This window comes from Vombatus ursinus, unplaced genomic scaffold (genome assembly GCF_900497805.2).
Source record: "Vombatus ursinus unplaced genomic scaffold, bare-nosed wombat genome assembly UNPS02009205.1, whole genome shotgun sequence".
NCBI lineage: Eukaryota > Metazoa > Chordata > Mammalia > Diprotodontia > Vombatidae > Vombatus > Vombatus ursinus.
Genome location: NW_020948983.1, coordinates 42,955,516 through 42,976,441, shown reverse-complemented (window position 1 = coordinate 42,976,441; position 20,926 = coordinate 42,955,516). Strand labels below are relative to the sequence as shown.

Below are 20,926 nucleotides of genomic sequence, written 5' to 3'. Positions count from 1 at the left end.
TTACTAACTTGCTGAGTGATTTTGGCCAAGGGCCTAAACATCATAGGATCATAATTTAAATCTGGACAGGATATCCATCTCCTGGCTATCCCACAAATGACACTTTACATCTCAACTCTGAGTATTTTCTCTGGCTATCTCTCTCCACCCTCACCTCCCATGCCTAGGACACCCTCCCTCTGCAGCTCCCTGGGTTCCTTTAAGTCTCAACTAAGATTTCACCTTCTACAGCAAGCCTTCCCCAACCCTTCTTAATTCTCGTGTTTTCCTTCTGTTATTTTTTATTTGACCTGTATATAGATTGCTTTGAATGTATTTGTATGCACTTGTCTCTCCCATTAGATTGTAAGCTCTTTGGGGATAGGGAATGTTGTTTGCCTCTTTCTGTATCCTTAGAGCTAAGCACAGTGCCTGGCATATAGTAGGCACTTAATAAATGTTTATTGATTTAGTCTCTTTCATTTGACAGATGAGAAACTGAGGCCCAGAACAGTTAAAAGACTTACCCAAGGCCACATAGATAGCAGAGTCAGGACTGGACAAATCCAGGACCAGGATTGAATCCATATCCAGGATCTTCTCTACTGTAACATGCTAATTCATTCAACAAGTAAGTGTTCATTAAGCGCCTGCTATGTAACAGGAATTGTGCTAAGTGCTGGGTATATAAAGGCAGAAGGAAATAGTCCATCCTCAAAGAGCTTACATTTTGCTGAAGGAAAAACGACAGATAGACAGATAGATAAAGCAAAAACAAAATATACAAAGTACAAAGCAATCTTGGGGGGTAAGAATCCAAGGGGCAAACGGGGTGAAAGGGCAGGGCCTTGATAGTGTTTGAGCTAGGCCTTGAATGAAGAGAGGGATTTTAAGAGAGGATAGGCATAGAAACGGAAACTGGAATGTTGTGTGTCAGGAACAGCAAGCAAGTCAGTTTGGCTAGAAGACACTGTGAAAAGAAGAGTAATGTATACACAGAGTCAGATTGTCAAGGCCTTAAATGCCATGCAAAGCCATGTGTCATTTATACTGGAGGCTAACAGTGAGCCCCTGGAGCTTCTTGAACAGGGGAGATGCAAGGTCATATTGCCTCAGTTTCCTCAACTATCAAACAAGGGTAAGTATCTGTAGTATTATCTACTTCAAAGGCTTGATATAAAGTTCCAAGTGAGATCAGACATGAAAGTGATTTGAAGAGTTAAAAGCATTGAGTAAATGTAAGGTATTAGTGCAAGTGATCAGATTAAGCTGAAAATATCAGCTTGGCATGATGTTTTCTTTTAATGACTTAGTGAGTTTGACCATATGCACACAGCCTCTTGTGTGGGTCTTTCCCCAAGGTCCACCTCAACCAGTCTTGAGGGCAAAATTCAGAATACTGATTTTTATTATTTTTGTGTGGGCATAATTCACATTTGGTTCTACTATTTATGGCCTCTGGAGAAGTTGAGTGATTCTCACTCTGCTACTTTCTGTGGTTTCCTGGGACATGTTGCCATTCTGTAAATGATGTTTTAGTTATTTTTTTGTTATCATGCCATGAGGCCTGCAGGCGCTGGGCACCAGGTGCTGAAAAATTAAAAATTATCATCCATCACCATCATCAAAGAAAGGTGGTGTAAGATGGTTGCAACAGGTCCCAAATTTCCTTAAGGAATTTGGACTCCTGTCAATTTAGCTCTTACTATGATGGAAGCTAAGAGCTTAAGTTTTGCCTTTCTTGATACCATAGTTTCTCCACTCCCATGCTACCATCATAGTCACAAAATTTTTTGGTGCAAAAATTCAGTAATTCTGTATGCTGTTCTCAGTGTTGAACACACAGTAGGTGCTTAGAAAAGCTGTCAAATGAGACTAGTTATTTCTTGTACTTGGAGTGTGGCTCCTAAGAATAGCATATTGTTTGGAAGCTGAGTTTTTATCAACCTAGAGACCTTCATTAAGACTTCCTGTTGCATATTTTTAATTGAGTTAGTAGCAGAAGAATATTTTTAGCATTGAAGTGATTATTCTGTGTAGCAGATACATGTGTCTAAATATGCTTGGTTTTCTATATAGGGAAAAATCTAACTTCAGAGTAGAATTCACAAGCATTAAAGTATCAGGTAAGAACAAATTGGGGAAAACATTTAATACAGACTTTTCATCTCTAATGGGTAATGAATTTTGCCCCTTCATGTCATTTTTCCCCTTCCATATGTTTCTTTTGTTTTATCCTTTTGAGGGGTGAATAGGCAAACTTTTCAGTTTATTTGGGTGTTTGTAGTTTCTTATTATAGTTGAATGAAGTTACCTAAACTGAAGTTCTTAGACAAGTCACTTAACCTCTTTGGGTCTCAGTTTCCTCATCTGTAAAATGAAATTAGATTAGATAATCTTCAAACATCTCTTCCAAGGGGGCAGCTACATGGCGCAGTAGATAAAGCACCTGCCCTGGAGTCAGGAAGACCTGAGTTCAAACCTGATCTCAGACTAGACACTTGACAGTTACTAGTTGTGTAACCCTGGGCAAGTCACTTAACCCCAATTGCCTTGCAAAGAAGAAAGAAAGAAAAAATCTCTTCCAGGTATAATATCCTATCATCTATAATACTTTACCCAAACTATCATAAAAAGAGACAAGCTCTGAAAGAAAATGGTGGTTTCAGAAATTTACGATAAACATTTAAGGATGTATCAAAGAGCACAATTTCAGATTAGAACCCTAGCTAGATTATAAGAAATCTGGGAAATATTTCCAAGTGTCCAAATCAAACTCTCGTGTTTTTGAGGAAAGAGTACATAGCAAAATCTTTCTGTTAACATGTAGCAAGAATTACCTGAGGTAAAAAGCAGACTTTGTCTAATGTGACATATAGAAAATATAGTTTGTACACTGTGACTATTTATTACTGACCTAGTTTAAGGTGTGCATTATAAAATATACATAATTCATGGTAATTGCTAGTAAAGTCATTTATCTTAGAAAGAATTTACAGTGGGTATTTGAATACACCTCCTAATCCAGATTTGGTCCAAAGGACTCCCAAATTTCTATAAAATATCAATAACCTTGAGCTATTCTTAAAAGATTTTTCACACCCTCCAAAATAGGTATTGTAAAGCCAAACTCATCAATATGATACAAATAAAAGATATGGGAAAAGGTAGAAATGTTTTAAAGTAAGCTAATTTGTTCAAACATCTTGCTAGACACAGACACATCAACCAAGGGGGAAGAAACAATTCTGATTATTCTTCTGCTACTTATGCTATTAAATTCTGTTTCTTTTTAATTCTACTTTGTACGTTTACCTTTAGTGTGACTTCACTGTTTTTTCAGTGTTTTTCTACTAAACATTTCAAATACAGAGACCACTTGTAAAAAGTCATACAGCATTTCTACAGAAACTGCATATTATCTCATTCAATTAAGGCTTGCTTAATGATCCTCAATGCCCTAAGGGTTCTCTTAACCTTGAAATACTCATTTAGCATGCTACAGTGTAAACAGAGATTGGTTTCCTTTCTCTATAGGTTTTCTAAGTACTGAATCAATAGTCATCATTTCCTCAGCAGAATCACCACCACCATTATCAATCAAAATATACTGCATGCCACCCATCCTCTCTGCCTATGGAAACAAAATTCTTCTACCAGTTGTGTTGTACTGGCATCAGCAAAGTCAAATGAAGGTTTGTGGCTTCCATTTTAAGTTACAGCAAGATTATAGCTTTGCATAGATACACAGAAGTTGGAGATGTGTAAACATCTCAAACAGATCAATTTATGTTTCTTTTTTACACGATTGTCAAATATTAATTATATATTTTTAAGGAGAAAAGGGAAAGTAAAATGGTACACAAGATTAAAAAGTAGGTGCAGTAAATGGTATCTCTACTTGAGGTTTATATATTACCTTCCTTCTAAATGAATTCTAAGTGTTTTTTGTTTTATAAAATAATGAAACATTTATTTCCTCTCTTCTACTCCCTTTACTTTTCACATAAAGAAAATTTCTTAGCCATTTGGAAATGAGCCAGAGAACTCCCAATGGGTAGAATTTGCTCATCTGCATTTGAGAATAAATCTTTTGTTTACTGCTAATCTTAGTTTGTGGTAATAATTCTTTGTCAGGTAGCCTCAGATTTTTCCATAAATTGTTTTAGTTCAAACTGAAAGATTCCATATCTTAATTTTGCAGTGATCCCTGGAAAACATCTCTGCTATTAATTTTCTGGCTATGGCCTATGTTATGAATTTACTAAAGTTAAACAAAAGCTCATTTATCCGAAGTACAATTTTTTTTTCCACTTACTGTCTTAATAAGATGCAGGTTTGCAGGAATTTCCTATATTCACTGAAGACTAAATGGTTTCCAGTACTTTATATGCTATAATGTCTTGGTCAGTGCACAAATATAAATTTTCAATCTAATTATAGCACAGTACTACTTTCACAATGAAACTGACACCAAACAAAAGCATCAAGTTGTTTAAGATTGTTCTAGTTGAAAAGAGCCAAATTGGTAATTTGCATTTCTAATAGTACTAGTGATTTAATTGCTGGAAAGAATTATTCTCCCATCTGCCTTCCCCAGATAAGTTGGCAACAGCAGAAAAGGAAATCCTTAGGATTTCCTATGAAATAAATCAATCTTGTGGAAGTGATGTGAGCAAAAAACATGAAATCAAAATTCAGAAAAAATATTTTAAAATATTTTTTAAAAATCCAAAGATGGAATATTTTTACTTTTAGTAGTATCAACAAAGTGCTCTTCAAATTATTTACTATATTCTCAACCATAGAGTCCTATGTTGCTAATATGTGTGACCTGAAAAATCTGAAATTAACAGCACACATACTATTTCCACCCGGGCTTTGAGATTTTTTTCAAAGGCCAAACCTCTTTAACTAATTAATTATTTTAGCTTAGAACAATTAGCAGGGAAAAAGAAAAAAAATATACCAGAACATCATATTTAAATCTTGATTCCTGGTATTAAAAGGTTTCTAAAATCAAGACACACATTTTGGTCTATGTGAAGCATTCTGTAGACCCAGGAGGGGTGTAATTAATTAGTTAACTTACTTAATAACCTATGCACAATTAGAGGTTTGATAGTTTTTGATATTAAAAATAGTGAAAGTGGTAATGGTGGTGATGATCATGACATTATATCATTAACATAATCTTATTTAGTTAAATGTTTTCTTGTTTTTATGGAACTAAGTATCTCAACATTAAAACAATTATACTTTTTATAACAAAGTAGTTGATTTTGGAGAAGCGTCAATGAGATTTGCATGAAAATATTTTGGACTTCCTGACAAAGCAAAGGAAACATTTGAAAATAAGATAGTTGTCCAAAGAACATAGCATTTAACAATCCCTTCCTACTGAGCTCTGTTTTTTGTAAAGACCTGGGTTTAGATCCTGTTCAGACAGTAGCTATGTGATCATGGCAAATCACTTAACATCTCCAGCCTTCAGTTCACTCATCTGCAAAAAATAATGGGGCTGCACTCAAGGACCTCTAAGGTTCCTCCCTTTCACCTCTAGATCAATGATCCTATGATCCAAGGGTATTAAACCATATGTCCAAAAATCAGGAACACAGTGATGACTGAGTACAAAGAGGCTCTATACGTTTACATGGGGGAGTTAGGCGGCACCAGAGTACACAGAGCACTGGGCCTCTAGTCAGGAAGACATGCTTCAGTTAATTACTAGCTGTGTGACCCTGGGCAAGACACTGAATCTTGTTTGCCTCAGTTTCCTCAACTGTAAAATGAAGGAACAGCAAACCACTTCAGTATCTTTGCCAAGAAAACCCCAGATGTGGTTACGAAGAATCAGACATGATTTAAAATGACTGAACAGTAACAATACATTTACTGACCTTCCTCTACCCCACTGGATATTTCAAAACACATTTGCACATGTTCTTACTCAAATATTTGGGAGTTTCTAGGTGAACTGCAATTGTTTGATCAAGAAACGGAGTGATTAAATCATTGAAGCTGATTTTGACTATGTGTTTTTGTTTTTGTTTTTTTTAATTACGGAAGTATTGGCCTGGGCTTAGTATTTAATCAATAAGAGCAGCACATGACGTCAGTTCAGCTACAGTCCTTTAGTTTAATAGCCATCACACCAGTAGTTCCTTTCATGCTGTTTTTATAGATAGATGAACTATCCAAAAAGTTTATTAACAAACATGTACAGTAAGTTGCATCATTGGCTTTAATTTAAACATCTAGTACAGTTTTTTTTTCCATTTTACAAAATGTTCTTGGTTAAGACAATGAAGAGGAAATACATTTACACTTCTAAGCAATCACAGGGTTCAAGCTCAATAGTTATTCAACACAATAGCAGCTTTGGGAACAAAAAGGGGTACAGTTAATGTGTTTCAGAAATAAATGTATACACCCCAAATGAATGTCATAATGTCTTTCAAAAGACCAATATACTCTTAGAAAATACTTTTGTTATACAAAAATTAAAAATCCTGGGTTATTAAAGGTTCTCAAAATTCAATGTGTAAATCAGTTAGAACCTGATATTCTGTAATGCAAATAGTGAAAGTAGTGATAATCCAGGCCTCTGTGGTAAGGTGAATGAAAGAAGAAAATATCTTAAATCCTTGCAAGTCTAATTCTTAATTGCATATAAAAATGTTACTAATTACCTCCAAGTACTTTAGCTTAGCAGGTTGTACTGTAGTCAAATGCACTAGTACGTTTGGTTGTATTATGTACAAAGCTTAAGGGACCATGCTATCCTGCTTTTAAAGAGAGCAATAACATAGGTTTCCTCGTCAAGCAGAATTCTCACTTGGCCATTTTATCATGTCACCTTCAAGTATACATCAGCTAATAAGATGGTAAACTTGTTTCTGCATTGGAATAGTGAGAGTACTTTAATTCTGAAAGAAATACAAAGCTGTTTTTTTAAAAATGTAACTTTAAAAAATCCATCATTTCTGAGGAGAAAATAAAGTATTTTATTCTTTGAATTTCTAGCAAGTATTTAAGGAGGCCTCATTAGTAGTTAAGTAGGAGGAAACTAAAAGCTTTAAGATAACGGAAAAATGAAGTGGTCAGGCTTTTGTATAGAAATATTCTCAAAAAGAGACACCTTGAAGAGAGTTTATTTACAAATTTATCACAGTAATTTACATTTTAATGCTTAATCATATTAAGCTGGGTTAGTGTTGCTCTAGTTAAGAATTCTCATACATAAATCATCTAGAAAAAGATACTTTGACTACTACTTAAGTAATGTATTATGATTTAAGTTTTTCATAGTAGAAAGAAGAATGCCTGATTTTCAATCAAAGAAACATGAACCTGATTTTCCTGTTGATACATTAAAAACTAGCTTTGAAAGTCTCAGTAGCATTATTTCATTATTCTGTTTTAAATTCAGAACAGCAAAGATGAATGCATTTTCCCCTCTAAAGAATGATATGCAGTGGCCCATAATTTGATCACTATGCTCATCTTGAAATAAGAGAAGTATTCGTTATACTAGTCGGACAAGCTAGCATGAAGTACTTCTTTGGCAAACAAAAGGTAAGTTTACCTTTTACAGATGCCCAACTGAAGACAACTGATATGGGTTGGAGATAAGATACAGGAATTTAAGATACAATTAGTCAGAGCATACCTTTACTGCATCAACCTATTTATTTTTCTCTTTAAAGATTGATATTTAATTTGTACAATAGCCGAGCAACTGAACTTTTGTCTGTGAATTGATTGATCCTCAAATAAACTTCCTTAGGGACATCAACAAAAGGCCAATTTAAAACTAGCTCCCTTCAAAGCAACAGAGCATTAAAGAGGTCTTGTTTCAAACATGTTTTTTTTTAACCACTTTTGATCACTAATGCAGTCATCTGAATAAAAATGTAAGTGCCTTGATTTTCACGAGGCTATTGTTAGCTATCACATAAAGTTTCTTTTCTTAATTTTTTAAAATTGCCCAATCTGTAATGAACTCTCATCCAAGAAAACAAAATCTAAAATATGTACATGAATTTATTTTTCTTTGCATTGTATTGGACACAATTCTAAAATATAGCATGGAGGACACTATTTCCCAGGATATAACATTATGTCTAGCAGAGGAAAAAATAAACAGCAGGGACTCTAGCATTAAATTTTCATATCCAACAGCACCAAGGAAACCAAATTATTATACCCATTTTTTGTAAATTAAATTCTGGATCTATACCAGCAATTACAAGTTCAAATTCCACAAGGGCTGGTACTGTTAGGCATCCTTCCCGGCTTTCAAAGGCCAGTACTAAATTTAGACGCAGGAAAGTTGTATGGTTATTGGTTACTTTGTTATTATTGCCTAATTAAATCAATGTTAATAATGGACCTTTAATTTCACTTGATTCTTGAATATCGGGATAGTATATTTTATAGACACAAATCTCCACTTCAAAGCTACTTACTCCTGACATATGGTTGTGGAAAAAAAATAAGATGCTGCAATATATCTATAGTCACTTAGACACATGGCACCAGACACCAAGGCCTGAATCACATTTGTGAAGCATCACGCCATATTTTTCACCCACTAACATATGTACATGTAACAGGTTACATCCGCAAACTCAATTGTTCCTAAAGAAGTGTCCAAGGTACATGCTGTAGTTTCAATACTGATCTTCAGATCTATTGTACTCTATGCTTTTGAAATGCCAAAGCTGAAAAGACCAAGTTATGAAAAGGAAAAGGAAAGTAAGAATAGTGCGAATAAAGTTGGAACACACATGTCAGGCTTCTTTCTGCCTTCCCCATTCCAAAGTACTTTCTGAAGAGCAGGTGGTGTTATTGTGAAAAGATCACACATTTGTCAGTAACTGTGTAGGATTTCAGCACTGTTAAAACCTAGCATTTCAAATATAGGACAATTAATAAAATTTCATAAACCAAATAAAATCTAAAGCTCCAAGATACTTTGAAAATGAACATGGCCATTCAAATGCGAGTGCCCGTGGTTAGTCCTTAAAAACTGACCTTCTAGTCCTGCCTTTTGAAAACTGCAGAATAAAATACTTTTACAGTAACCAAAATGCACATCTGGCAGCAAAGACATATTTAAAATGCCACCACACTTTTAAAAGAAGAGCAGAGATGTGTGGTACAAGAGGACATCTCCTATTGCCAGGGTATATTCTCAGGGGTTACCAGTTAATAATCTTTCTGTAAAATCAAACTGCAGATCTTTGCACTTTCCTGTGGCATTTTAAAAACACAGCTATAGGTAAAAATTAAGAGAATTTAAAACATATTATATTAATAAAATACACTATAGGACAATATAGAAAAATCATACTGCATATATTTTTTAGTTTTACCATATACAGGTTGACTGTTATTCCCACATAAAAAAACAATCCAAAATTGATCAGATTTAATCATGAAGCACACAAAAAAGGGCATTGAATGCCACATATTTGTATGGTTGTCTTTCCCTTTCTCACTTCGTTGAAAACGTTTAAATCTAGAGATGGTGGGGTCTAATCCTTTTAAGACTCAAAGATTCCTCAGAACTCTCTAAGAATATCACCCTGGATTATAAGAATATTTTATATGCAAGTGGGCTGTTTTCTAACATTAAAAGGTGCATTTATTATCAGCATCTTCTCTACGAAGAACTTCTACCACAAAAAAAGGCAAGCTTAAGGCTCTTATTAATAAACTTGCACAAGCAAAAACAAAGTCATGACTTTCTACAGGCTAAATGATCAGTTCCCTGGTGAGCTTTCAGAGGAGCCTAACCTGAGAAGCAGGCTATCACAAAAGTAGGCTTCAACACAAACCCATTTCCTAATGAGGCAGTGAGGTTCTTTACAATGTGGTAAGGAAGAGCTAAGGGACACTGACAAAGTTTCATTTGAGGGAATCGTGGCAGTTTTCCTCTGGGGAAACAGAGCAGGGAAGACCAGGCTTATCATTGGAAGTATGTGTGTTTAAAAATTAATTTCATTATATTATCAAATTGCAGTTCTTCAGGGAACTGGAACTTGCTTTAAATTAGATTCAGGGAGACGCATCAAACTAAATAGCTTACATATGAGACACACTCACATAAAAAGAAAAACACTGGAGACCAAAGCTCCTTAAAATTTTTTGGATTATATTCCAACTTGGGGGGAGGGGAGAATGCTTTCTACCTCTAAAGCTCAATCGTTACATTTCCAAAAGATTTCTGCAGTTCATCCAAATTTGATAGGGCAAGATTTAAGTGCCTATTAGTGTTCCTGACTGGGCACTTCTGCTGCTTTGGCACATAAACAGTATTCCAGTATCCAATGGGATATGCAGTCTAACACAGCTTTAAGCTGGCAACACTCCTGAGTAGTTTTAAGTGTTTATCAACTCAGTAGGTCAAAAGTCTGCAGACACTGGGTGGAGCAGCAGTAAGCTACAAAACTCACAGTTGTCCTCCTGGAAGAAACAAAAAGGAAAGAGAAAACATGTCAATTGAAGATAAAGTAAATTAGTTTTCTTGTATTACAAACACTTGTTCATTGTTAAAATATAAGGTGAGGCAATTTAAAAAAAAGAATGTATTTTTTTTCATAAAAGCAACAGCAGTTTTGTTTTTTTGTTGTTGTTGGTGTTAGTAATTTTTTCACTCTCTGAGTTAACATTTCAGAGATGGTCAGTCTCTTTGCTATATTCTAACTTCCCTTTAAAAGAAATGAAGGATTGATCACATGACAGAGGCTTCTTTTGAGAAATAATGTCACTTTGTGACACAACAGAGAACATTAGCAGCTAGGCTAGTGTGTACAATGTAGTGTTTGAATTTGTACGTTGTCTTCCCATCCCTGCCTCTTAGAATCCTTAGTTTCCTTCAAGGCTTAACCTTATTTTTCTAGATCAGAAGTTCTTTTGTTATCACTCTTTGGCAGTCTGGTGAAGCCTACGGACCCCTTCTCAGAATTATGTTTGTAAATGCATAAAATAAAACACTTAGGGTTACAAACGAAATCAATTTAGTTGAAATACAGTTATCAACATTTTTTTTAAACAAGTTAATAGACTGAGGGGTTAGAACTTCTCTAGATGTTAGTGTTATCTCTCACCTCAAATTATTTTGTATTTACTTATCTAAGTGTTACACCCACTCATAGATTATATAAGCTCTTTTGAAAGTAGGGGCTGAATTTTTTTTGTCTATGTAGGACCAAGGCCTACTAAAGTGCCTTGTACAGAGGATATGTGCTTAATAAATGCTTGTTGAATAGAACTGAGATGATGATATTTGAATAAAAGTGTTTTTTAAACAACTTTATAATGCTTGATATTTTTCATCAACTTTACAGGTCCCAGAACATCCAGAAGGAATGAATCACAGATTCTTTTGAATCAGCAAGGAGGTACCTAACAAATCATCTGCCCCAACTTTCCATGCAAGGCATGGATCTCTTTTGCAACATTTGAGACGACTGGGCACCCAGTTTCTGCTTGAACACTCTCAGTGATGGTGAACTTGCTTTTGTAATCATGCTCATTCCACTGTTGGACAGCTCTAAGTGTTGGAAAGTTTTCCTTCTGAGTCAAGAATCTATCTCTCTTCTATCCACTGGTACTAGTTCTAATTTCTAGAGCTATCGATTAAGTCTATTCTCTCTTCCATGTGACAGTCCTTCAAATATCTGAAGACAGCTATGATGTTCCCTTGCTTTTTTTCTTCCAGTGTAAACATTTCCAATTTTGTTATCTGTTTCTCATATGACATGTTTTCCAGAAAACTTATCCTATTTGTCCTCAAATTTGTCTACATCCTCTTCAATTGGTGCCCAAGACCTTGTATCAGCCAACTACCTATCAGACATCTCAAACTGGATGACACACAGATAGATATCTCAAACTCAACCTGTCAAAATCAGAAATAATTCTGCCCCTGTCCCCAATCTTCCTAACTTCCTTTTTCCTGCTTAGGTACTAGCATCCTTTCAGTCACCCAAGCTTGGTGTCATCCTTGATTCTTCACTCACACTCGTCCCATATATTCAGTTTATTGTTGTCTTTTCGTTTCTATCTTAACATTTCTGGTACATAACCAACCCCTTCTCTCCAAACACATAACCACCACCCTTATAGAGACATCGTCACCTTAATGTCTGGACTAGTTCAATAGCCTGCTGCTTGGTGTCTCTGCTTCAAGTCTCTTCCAATTTCAGTCCATCTTTCATTTAATTGCCAAAATGATCCTCCTAAAGCACAGGTCTGACCAGGTCACTACCTACTTAAAACACTCCAGTGGCTCCCCATGACCTCCAAGATTAAACATAAAATTCTCTGTTTGACTTTTAAAGCCCTTCTCAAACTGGCCCCTTTCTTCCTTTTCAATCTTCTTACCCTTTACTCTCCTCCATGTACTCCATTCTTCTCACAGGGCACTCCATCTCCTAATTCCATGCCTTTTGATTGGCTGTCCCCCAAGCCTGATGCCTTCCCTCCTCACCACTTCACTCTGGCTTAATTTAACACAGCTCACATCCAACCTTCTACAAGAAACTTTTCACATTCCCCTTTCCTTCCCTCTGAGATTACTTTTCATTTTCACTATCCATATCTTGTACATATAGAGTTGTTTGCATGTTGTCTCCTCCATTAGAATGTGAATTCCTTGAAGTCAGGGGATTTGTTTTTGCCTTTCTCTGTATCCACAATGCTTAGCATAGTACTTGACTCCACAGTAAGTGCTTAATAAATGCTTGTTGACTAACTGAAAACACTTCTAGTAGGGTCTAACTAGTGTAGAGAACAGTTGAATCTATTACCTTGCTTGAACTGGATACTTCACTTCTATTAATGCAGCCTAAGATTATAAGGGCACATTTTAAAATCTGAATGAAGGAGCTCTACGCTTTGTGCAGCTTTACCTGACTCTCTGAACTAAAAGTATCCTTTACTGCTTCACACATTCCATCCACCCTTTATCTGGACTGCTCTCTTGGCTCATTATCTCATTAATATATTTATTTTTTAAAAATCGTGTACCTCGGCCGCAGAATGCAAGTTTCTTGAGGGCAGAGGCAGTTTAATATTTTGTTTTTGCCTACTGAGCACCTTACACTGTGCCTTGAATCTAGTAGGTACCTCATAATAATCGTAAATTTTAGGCTTCAGTTTTTGTACAATGATTTCATAGACTAGAGCAGAGGCAGGCAAACTATAGGCCACAGGCCAACTCTGGTCCACTGCCTGTCTTTATATAACCCGAGAGCTAAATAACCCTTCTTGGCCTGCCAGTCATATAAAGACAGGTGGTGGCCTAGATTTGGCCCACAGGCCACAATTTGCTGACCAATGGACTAGAGGCCTTCCACTGCTAAAACCTACTATTCTCTGGCATGCTGCTTCTAATCTGCTGTTGGCTGGAAAATAAAATAATTATGCTTATTAGACCCATGTTTAAAATAAGAATGAGCTCTCGAAGGGGCCTGAGGGATCGTCCTGTTGTTAGTTATCAAAGTTATGTTCTATCCTTAAAAAAAAACCAAACCAAACCCCCAAAACTCTTCACTTGACACCGTTACCCTCCTTAAGCTGCTATCTCTCCACTAACAAACTGTTGTTAGAAATATTCTATGCCCTACTTCCTTTTCATCTACTTACTCCTTAATCTTTTGTAATCTGTCTTCTGTCCCTATCATTCTATTGAAACTTCTGCCTCTGAGGTCAACAGTAACATGTTTATCACCAAATGGTAGAGCAGTGAATAGAGCGCTGGGCCTGGAGTTAGGAAAACTGGAGTTCAAATCTTGTCTCAGACACGTACTAGCTATGTGACCCTGGGCAAGTCACCTAACTTGTCTGCCTCAGTGTCCTCCACCATAAAATGAGGATCACAGCAGCACCTACTCACAGTATTTTCGTGAGGATCAAATTAGATAATATTTGTAAAGCATTTAGCACAGTGCCTGGAACATAGTAGGGGCTTAATAAATGTTATTACCTTCTTCCCTTCCCAAATAAAATGGCCTTTTAAAAGTTCTCCTCATCTTTGACTTATCAAGAGCATTCAACATGGTTGACTATTTCCTCTCAATTAATATTTTTTCTTGCCTTGGTCTTGTTGACCATTTATTCTCATGGTTCTCCTTTTCTGTCCTGATTAATGGTTCCCCATCCTCTTATCTCCAAGACTTCATCTTTGGCCCTCTTTTCTTTTCTCTCTATAGTCTCTCACCTAGTAATCTAACTTACTCCCATGACTTTAAATCATCAATGAAAACTTGGATCCTCAACTAATAAAGATTAAATTATGGTCATTGTGGCTTACTTTCTAGGGTAGAAAAGTGAACTAACACTGACTATTGTACAGTAATTTAGATATTAGAAATTGGGATTAATATGAACAGACCCTAAGAAATACAGAAAGTATTTGGGAATTTTCTTTTTGAATAAATTCCTGGTAATAGCTTGATTTCTCATCTTTTTTTTTTTAACTTTAGAGTAGAAAAATTTAAATTAATTGAGGGTTCTGAGTTTTACTGCACACTTCAAAAATGTCATTATAATGAATAAACACAAGCAAGCTATTCTCACAATAAAATTCAACTAAAATTTCAGACTTAGATAATACTTTAGCTAAACTTTATAAGAAAAAAGACAATTTATGATAGAAGTAGCCTCACAATTTGTGTAGGAAATATTAAACATTTATGACATTTTAAATTTCAACAATATGACCAATTTGAAAAAGGATCTACAAGCTATATACAATCTGCTTAAGCTGAAAATCTGATAATCAGAATCTCTAATGAAGAACAAGTTGAACATTGCTTTCTTTACAAGTCACACAGCTTTCCTAAGAAAGCATTTCTAAAATAACATTTATGTAGATTTTTTGGCTTCTGACCAAATTTAGACTTTAGAACTTGTTTTTATTTCATAAACTCACATTGCTTATGATCAGAAAAGTATCTACTGCAGAGACTCAGCAAGAGATTCAGCAACATATCTTTGGAAAGATTATACATCTGCTTGAGTGAAACAAATGGAATGAATTCTATTTTTCTTCTTCCAACACTGCTGTTTGAAATGTTTTAAACCAGTAATAAATTAAACAAACTTTTGGTATTTTTACTTTAACTTGTTTCCTACTATTTTGTATAAGCCATCACTACTTCAGAATGATTCTACATTAAGTCATTAATTATGAGTAACAGAGCCCCCATATTTGCTGTTCTAGGATTAATTTATAAGTTTATATGAAATCATATGTGAGTGAAATAAGTCTCAAACAAATTGGTTTGAAATGCCAACTACATTTTTGGGAGTCAGCTGGCTAAACCTCCTTTTCTTTCTTCTAAGATAATTATGCAAATTGTAAATCATTTCACAGAAGGGATACATTTCACACCTCTACCCTTGATTTTTTTTAAAAAGAGAGTCTTTAAGTAAAAGAATCCAAATCTATAAAGAGTTAGGATTTTCACTCACTAAAAGCCCAGTGTTCATAGGATAATCATCCCTTTCAGATAACTGTTGTTATGGTTCCATTTTTGTACTAATAAGCCCCCAAACCTTATAGATTTTCTTTCAAGTAGGATCTTCAGATTATTTTGCTACTCTTGATCTTATAACAATACATATTGCTACAAGGGCACCAAATGTTCAGCTGCTGAAAAGAATAGTTTTGATGGTAAAGCCTTAGATGATTCCATAAGAATTATGGCACCTGGCTGTGTGATGCATGACAGAAGCCATTTTATGTTAAAAAATAAGTCCTGTAGTAAAGAATACAGGGTAGCAAAAATAGTATGAAGAATATCTGACAAATTTTGTTGGATTAGACAAAGTGACTATCCTAACAGCGGTAGGGCAGGGGAGAGGAAAGCATTTAAATTCCATTAAAAAGATGAGAACAACATTTTTAGAGCTATTACTGACTGAATGTGATTGGTATAGACTAGATTTCATGAAAATAAGAAATGTGGATACTTGTAAACTCACTGAGTAATTAAAAACAAGAAAGGCATTATTCCTGATTCATGTACATATATAATACATATATATTCAAATAAGCATTTATATGATTTAATTTGGTTGAATTAGCTGCAAACCAGTATGTGTGTAATACGCCAAACTCAGGTAATAATTTCCTTTTTTAAAAGCAACAATCTCTTGAAAGGTCAAGTTTATATTACAGACAAAATGATATAAATGACAAGAGAATCTGAGACATACTCACAAGTGATATATACATGTTTCTCAAGTACATATTGATGGTTAAGTTCCCTCACTAGACATGAAGAGTAACATATTTGGGAAAATAAGTACAGGTAAAATAAAACATAAAGTGTACTGTTTAAAAACACTTGTGTATCCCTCCACCTGCCTTTGGTCTAGGGAAAATATTTTGTCTTTCTATGTTTATACTATTTAGATAAAATTATTAGTTATTTTTATTTGTATTTTTAATGAATTCTCTCACTTTTTGACATCATAATTGATTCATCTGAAGAGGTATGCTTTATAAAATCCTCTGCTTCTACAATTATTTTTTGTCCCTAAAAATAAGTAAGCAGTACAATTGTGTACACATGACAACAAAGTTCTAGTGATAAGTCTTTATGAATTATACAAGAACCACACTATACTGGAGTGGTTCACTGCACACAAACTTCAATTAAACAAATCAGCCCATTTCACTATCATTTTGGTTATTTAAGTGATACTATATTTATATCTGTAGATACATGGAAATATACAGTATGGCTAAATTCAAAATCAGATAAATGTACAAAATTAGGGCCGGTTATACACCTAGTCTTAAGGTTGCCTATTTAAAGCCATTTACCTCAATCAGACGTGCTAGCATACAGAAGGAATTGCTTAACTAGGTTCCTATTGTGAAATGTGACTTGTACAATTAAAACACATAAAATGCCAAATATATTTTCATTGGGTAGCATCAAAATAGAAATTCTTTACTTAGAAACAAATTAACACTGGTTTTGAGAATGCAGTCTAAAATAGTTTAATGCATTAATTAGCTAATTGTTATTCTCTGCTGTGGACACTAACTGATGTTTGGTCGGCTAAGATAGTGATAAGTATTTATGTACCTACTGGTACTTCATTTTGCTTCATAGCTCTTTGTGTTAAATTTAGTTTGGAGTCAACAATTTTCTAGAATTTGGTATTTTGGAATAACTTTTGGTTTTTTTTTGGAGGGAGAGTCTTAAATGCCAGCTTTGTACATTTATTTAGATATTAGGTGATCCAATATATTATTCTATGACAAGCAACAAAAATGTTAGTGATTTTAAAAATGAAACTTACCAGAATCTTTCATAGCACATGACATAAGAACACAATTGAATTTATTTTCAGTAGTAAGACATCAGAGATTTAAAGACAAGCATTTAGTTTTTAATTACAAAAGAAAGTACTCTAAATGACTATGATAGAAACTGTAGTGAATTTTTTTATTACAATCTCCATGGCAACATGGGAAGAAACATGGCCTACTGGACTGAGATGGAAGTCACAAACTCTCAATTTTAAACCCTGTCCTAGCCATTAACTCATCATGTGGCCTTAGGCAAGTTACTTTGCACCTTGGCATCTATAGCTTCTCTGCTGCAAAATGGGCAACGCTGGTCGAATTCACTGAAATGTCACACCGTTTTAAGTGCTATGTTGCAAATGTTAATTTTTGCTGGATTACTACTATTAAATTTATATTCTTAGATTACAAAAGACTACACCTGACCTTCCAGGATCCAATTGCTTACAACTTTTCGGAGAATGTATTTTTCACCTTAGCAGACAGATGTAAATGTAAATGTAAATGTGCTTGGCTGCTGTAGAATAAAAGAATATTGAGTTTTTCCTCAATTCTCCCATCATAGGGAACACAAATGTGATTTCATACTGGAAGTCTCTCTAGCTTAAAAAAAATGATTACTCTGGGAAAAGTACTTGGGAAAATCTATTTTTAAAATTTTTTTCTGTTTAGCTTCTTGGGAGCCACCTTGATTATATTTATATGAATGAGTTTGAATTTCATAATTTCTATTTCACATTAGTAAGCAAGGATCACCATAGTTCTAAAGGACTAACACCTCTGATAAAGGCAAGACTCTAAAAAGATAATCTTGAAAGTAGGAAGATAATAAACACCATTCACATTTTTTCCTAATTGCTCATCTCATCAACCTGGGTTGTATCTTTCTAATAACAAAATATGCTATAATATACAAATTTTAAAAAGAGGCATCTTGTTAGTGTCTATGGAAAATATTACACAATATTTTTTGATTAATGCTTAATTAAAACTGCTTATACATTAACATCTTTCTTATCTGGAAGTTCATTATCCAGAAATCTTACCAATCACAAATATGGCCCCAAACTTGAAAGACATTAAATAAGGACTCTGAGTTGGAGGGATAGATGTTATATAATTCATACATTTTGTTTATAGTAGACCACTTCCAGCCCTCACCAGGAGCTAATCACACAGTTCTATCAAACTTGGTCATGTGGCTTTCCAGGTCACAGCAGATTAAGTCACAAATTAGAAAGGAACAGGGAAGAACTCCTATAAAGAAGTATACTGACACCAGGTAAAAATGACAAGAGATACCTGGGCAGATTCAGGATGATTAGTCCTAAAAATTCAAAAACATAATACACTGTGACTAAGCTTTGGTTGAGAAAAACAACTTTAGAATGCCCCTGTAGTTCACAGAATTTTTAATCGGAGAAAAGACCTTGGACACCATACAGTCCCAGATAAAGATATCATCATAATATTGCATGATAATCAATATAAAATTTATGACAGTTACTATGAAAAGGTCAAATTATGCATGGTATACATATTGAAATTTTATCTTACATTGTGGGTGGGCACTAAAGTCACAATGAGAGGTGAAAATCCTGTATAGTTAAATTACCTATTCCCCATAGCAGGTCTCCAACATTCTCTAGGATATTAGAAGCATGTTACATTGGGATAAGAATTGGTCTGAAAATTGAGTGGATGAGGTGCCAGTACTCACCTGCTAAGCACTCTGCTATTTCCCTTCTTCTCTAATACTTATCCCCTTTCTCTCCCCTCCCTCTGCCTGATGCAAAGAAGTGTTTAGGGGAGGTGGAGGATGAGAATAACAAAATCAATCGGTGGGGGAAGGGGATGACTGCTAGGAGAGCAAGAAGGCAAAATGATGTTTCTAAAATCAAACTCATTCTGAGACACAAATATATCCAATGGCTTCTCAAACTCTGTTGCCACTCCTTCACCAAAGGCATTCACCTCATGCTTTACTGAGAATATATAAGCTACTTGTGAAATAGCCCCCTTCATAACTTCCCTTCCACAAAATCATCTACCATTCTCTCCTCTTTTATTCCAAATATCCTCACCAGCTTCAAAAACACACCTAGCTGTGTGACACTGGGCAAGTCACATAACCTCTATCTGCCTCAGTTTCCTAAACTGTAAAATGGGTATAATAATAGTACTTACCTCCCAGGGCTATTGTGAGAATCAAATGAAGTATCTGTAAAATACTTAGCACTGTGCCTGGCACATAGTAGGTACTTAATAAATGCTTGTTTCCTTCTTCCCAATTGAACATTTTGAACTAGATATTTGATAAGCATCTCAAACTCCACATGTCCACAAAAGAACTCATTATACCTGCCCAGCCCCCTGCTCCCCATAGCTTCCCTCTTCCAAACCTCTCTATTTTTGTTCAGGGCACGATCAGCTTTCCAGTCACTCAGACACTCAACCTTGAAATCATCTTTAACTCCTAGTTCTCCCTCCTCTTACATATTCAATTAGTTGCCAAGTTTTGTCATTCTACCTCCAGAGCAACTCATGTCCAACTCCTTGTCTCCCCAACATGGCCACCAGCCTAGTTCAGGACCTTGTCATTTCTCGCCACCCAGATTCCTCACTGGTCCTCCTGTCTCAAGTCTCTGCCCTTTCCCATCCATCTAGTGTACCACTGCCAGGGTGTTAGTTCTAAAACAAAAATTCTCTGCTCAAAACACTCCAATAGCTCCCAATTTCCTCTAAGATCAAACACAAACTCCTCTTTTTTTGGCATTAAAGCCCTTCATAAGCTGGCTCCAACCTGATTACAAATCACTCCTCCTCCTTCACTCTACGGTCTAGGCAAACTGACCTTTCTGTTCCAAATACACAACATTCTCTTGTCTTTGTGCCTTTACACAAGCTGTACCTCTCCCTCCATCCCATGTCTGGAATGCAGGCTCTCCTCATCTTAGCTCAAGTACCACATGAGTCCTTAACCTGATCTTCCCAGATGCTAGTGACTGCCCTCAAATGATCTTTTATATATTTTGTCTAAATATTCATATTTATGTAGCTGTGGTCTCTCCAACTGGGACAAAGCCTGTTTTACTTATATCTGCACATCCTCAGTGCTCAGCACAGTGCCTAACATACAGCATATGCTTAACAAATGTTCGCTGATTTATGGATTGAATTGCCCATATTATTTATCTCTTTTTTCCATGTACATATAGTTATGTAAATTAATTGTGCGTTTGATGTGATTCCCATTACATTCCTTTTTAGAATGTATACATTTGACAAATATTTGCATTAGAGACAACAAAGGTATAAATGTATATGCATTTTAAGCTAATTAAACATCACCAAAAAAATCTTACATGGTGATATCTGTAGATAGTAACATAAGTCTTCCTTAATAAGGCAATTTTCAATTACATTTATATGTTGTACGTAAAAACAAGCCTAGGCTAACTGCAGGAACAATCAAGAAATATATGGATGTGTGGCAACATGTATATATGGAATGAGTATCCACAGCAATGACAGCAAAGATTCTTATGAATGTCTGAATTGCATTAAAATGATTATAAAAAGTTTTGAAATGAGACAAAGTAA

The 20,926-nt window shown here is 35.2% G+C and overlaps 1 protein-coding gene across 2 annotated transcripts in view; it reads right to left on the bottom strand.

Moving 5' to 3' along the window:
- Positions 1-6,155: 6,155 nt before the first annotated feature.
- The window catches only part of LRRC28 (leucine rich repeat containing 28), a 194,817-nt gene continuing 180,046 nt past the window's right edge, over positions 6,156-20,926 (bottom strand). For both annotated transcript variants that reach the window (XM_027852018.1, XM_027852019.1), the window contains one exon: positions 6,156-10,455. In XM_027852018.1, the coding sequence (XP_027707819.1) occupies positions 10,383-10,455 (73 nt within the window). In that variant the 3' untranslated portion in view covers positions 6,156-10,382. The remainder of the gene's footprint in view (positions 10,456-20,926) is intronic.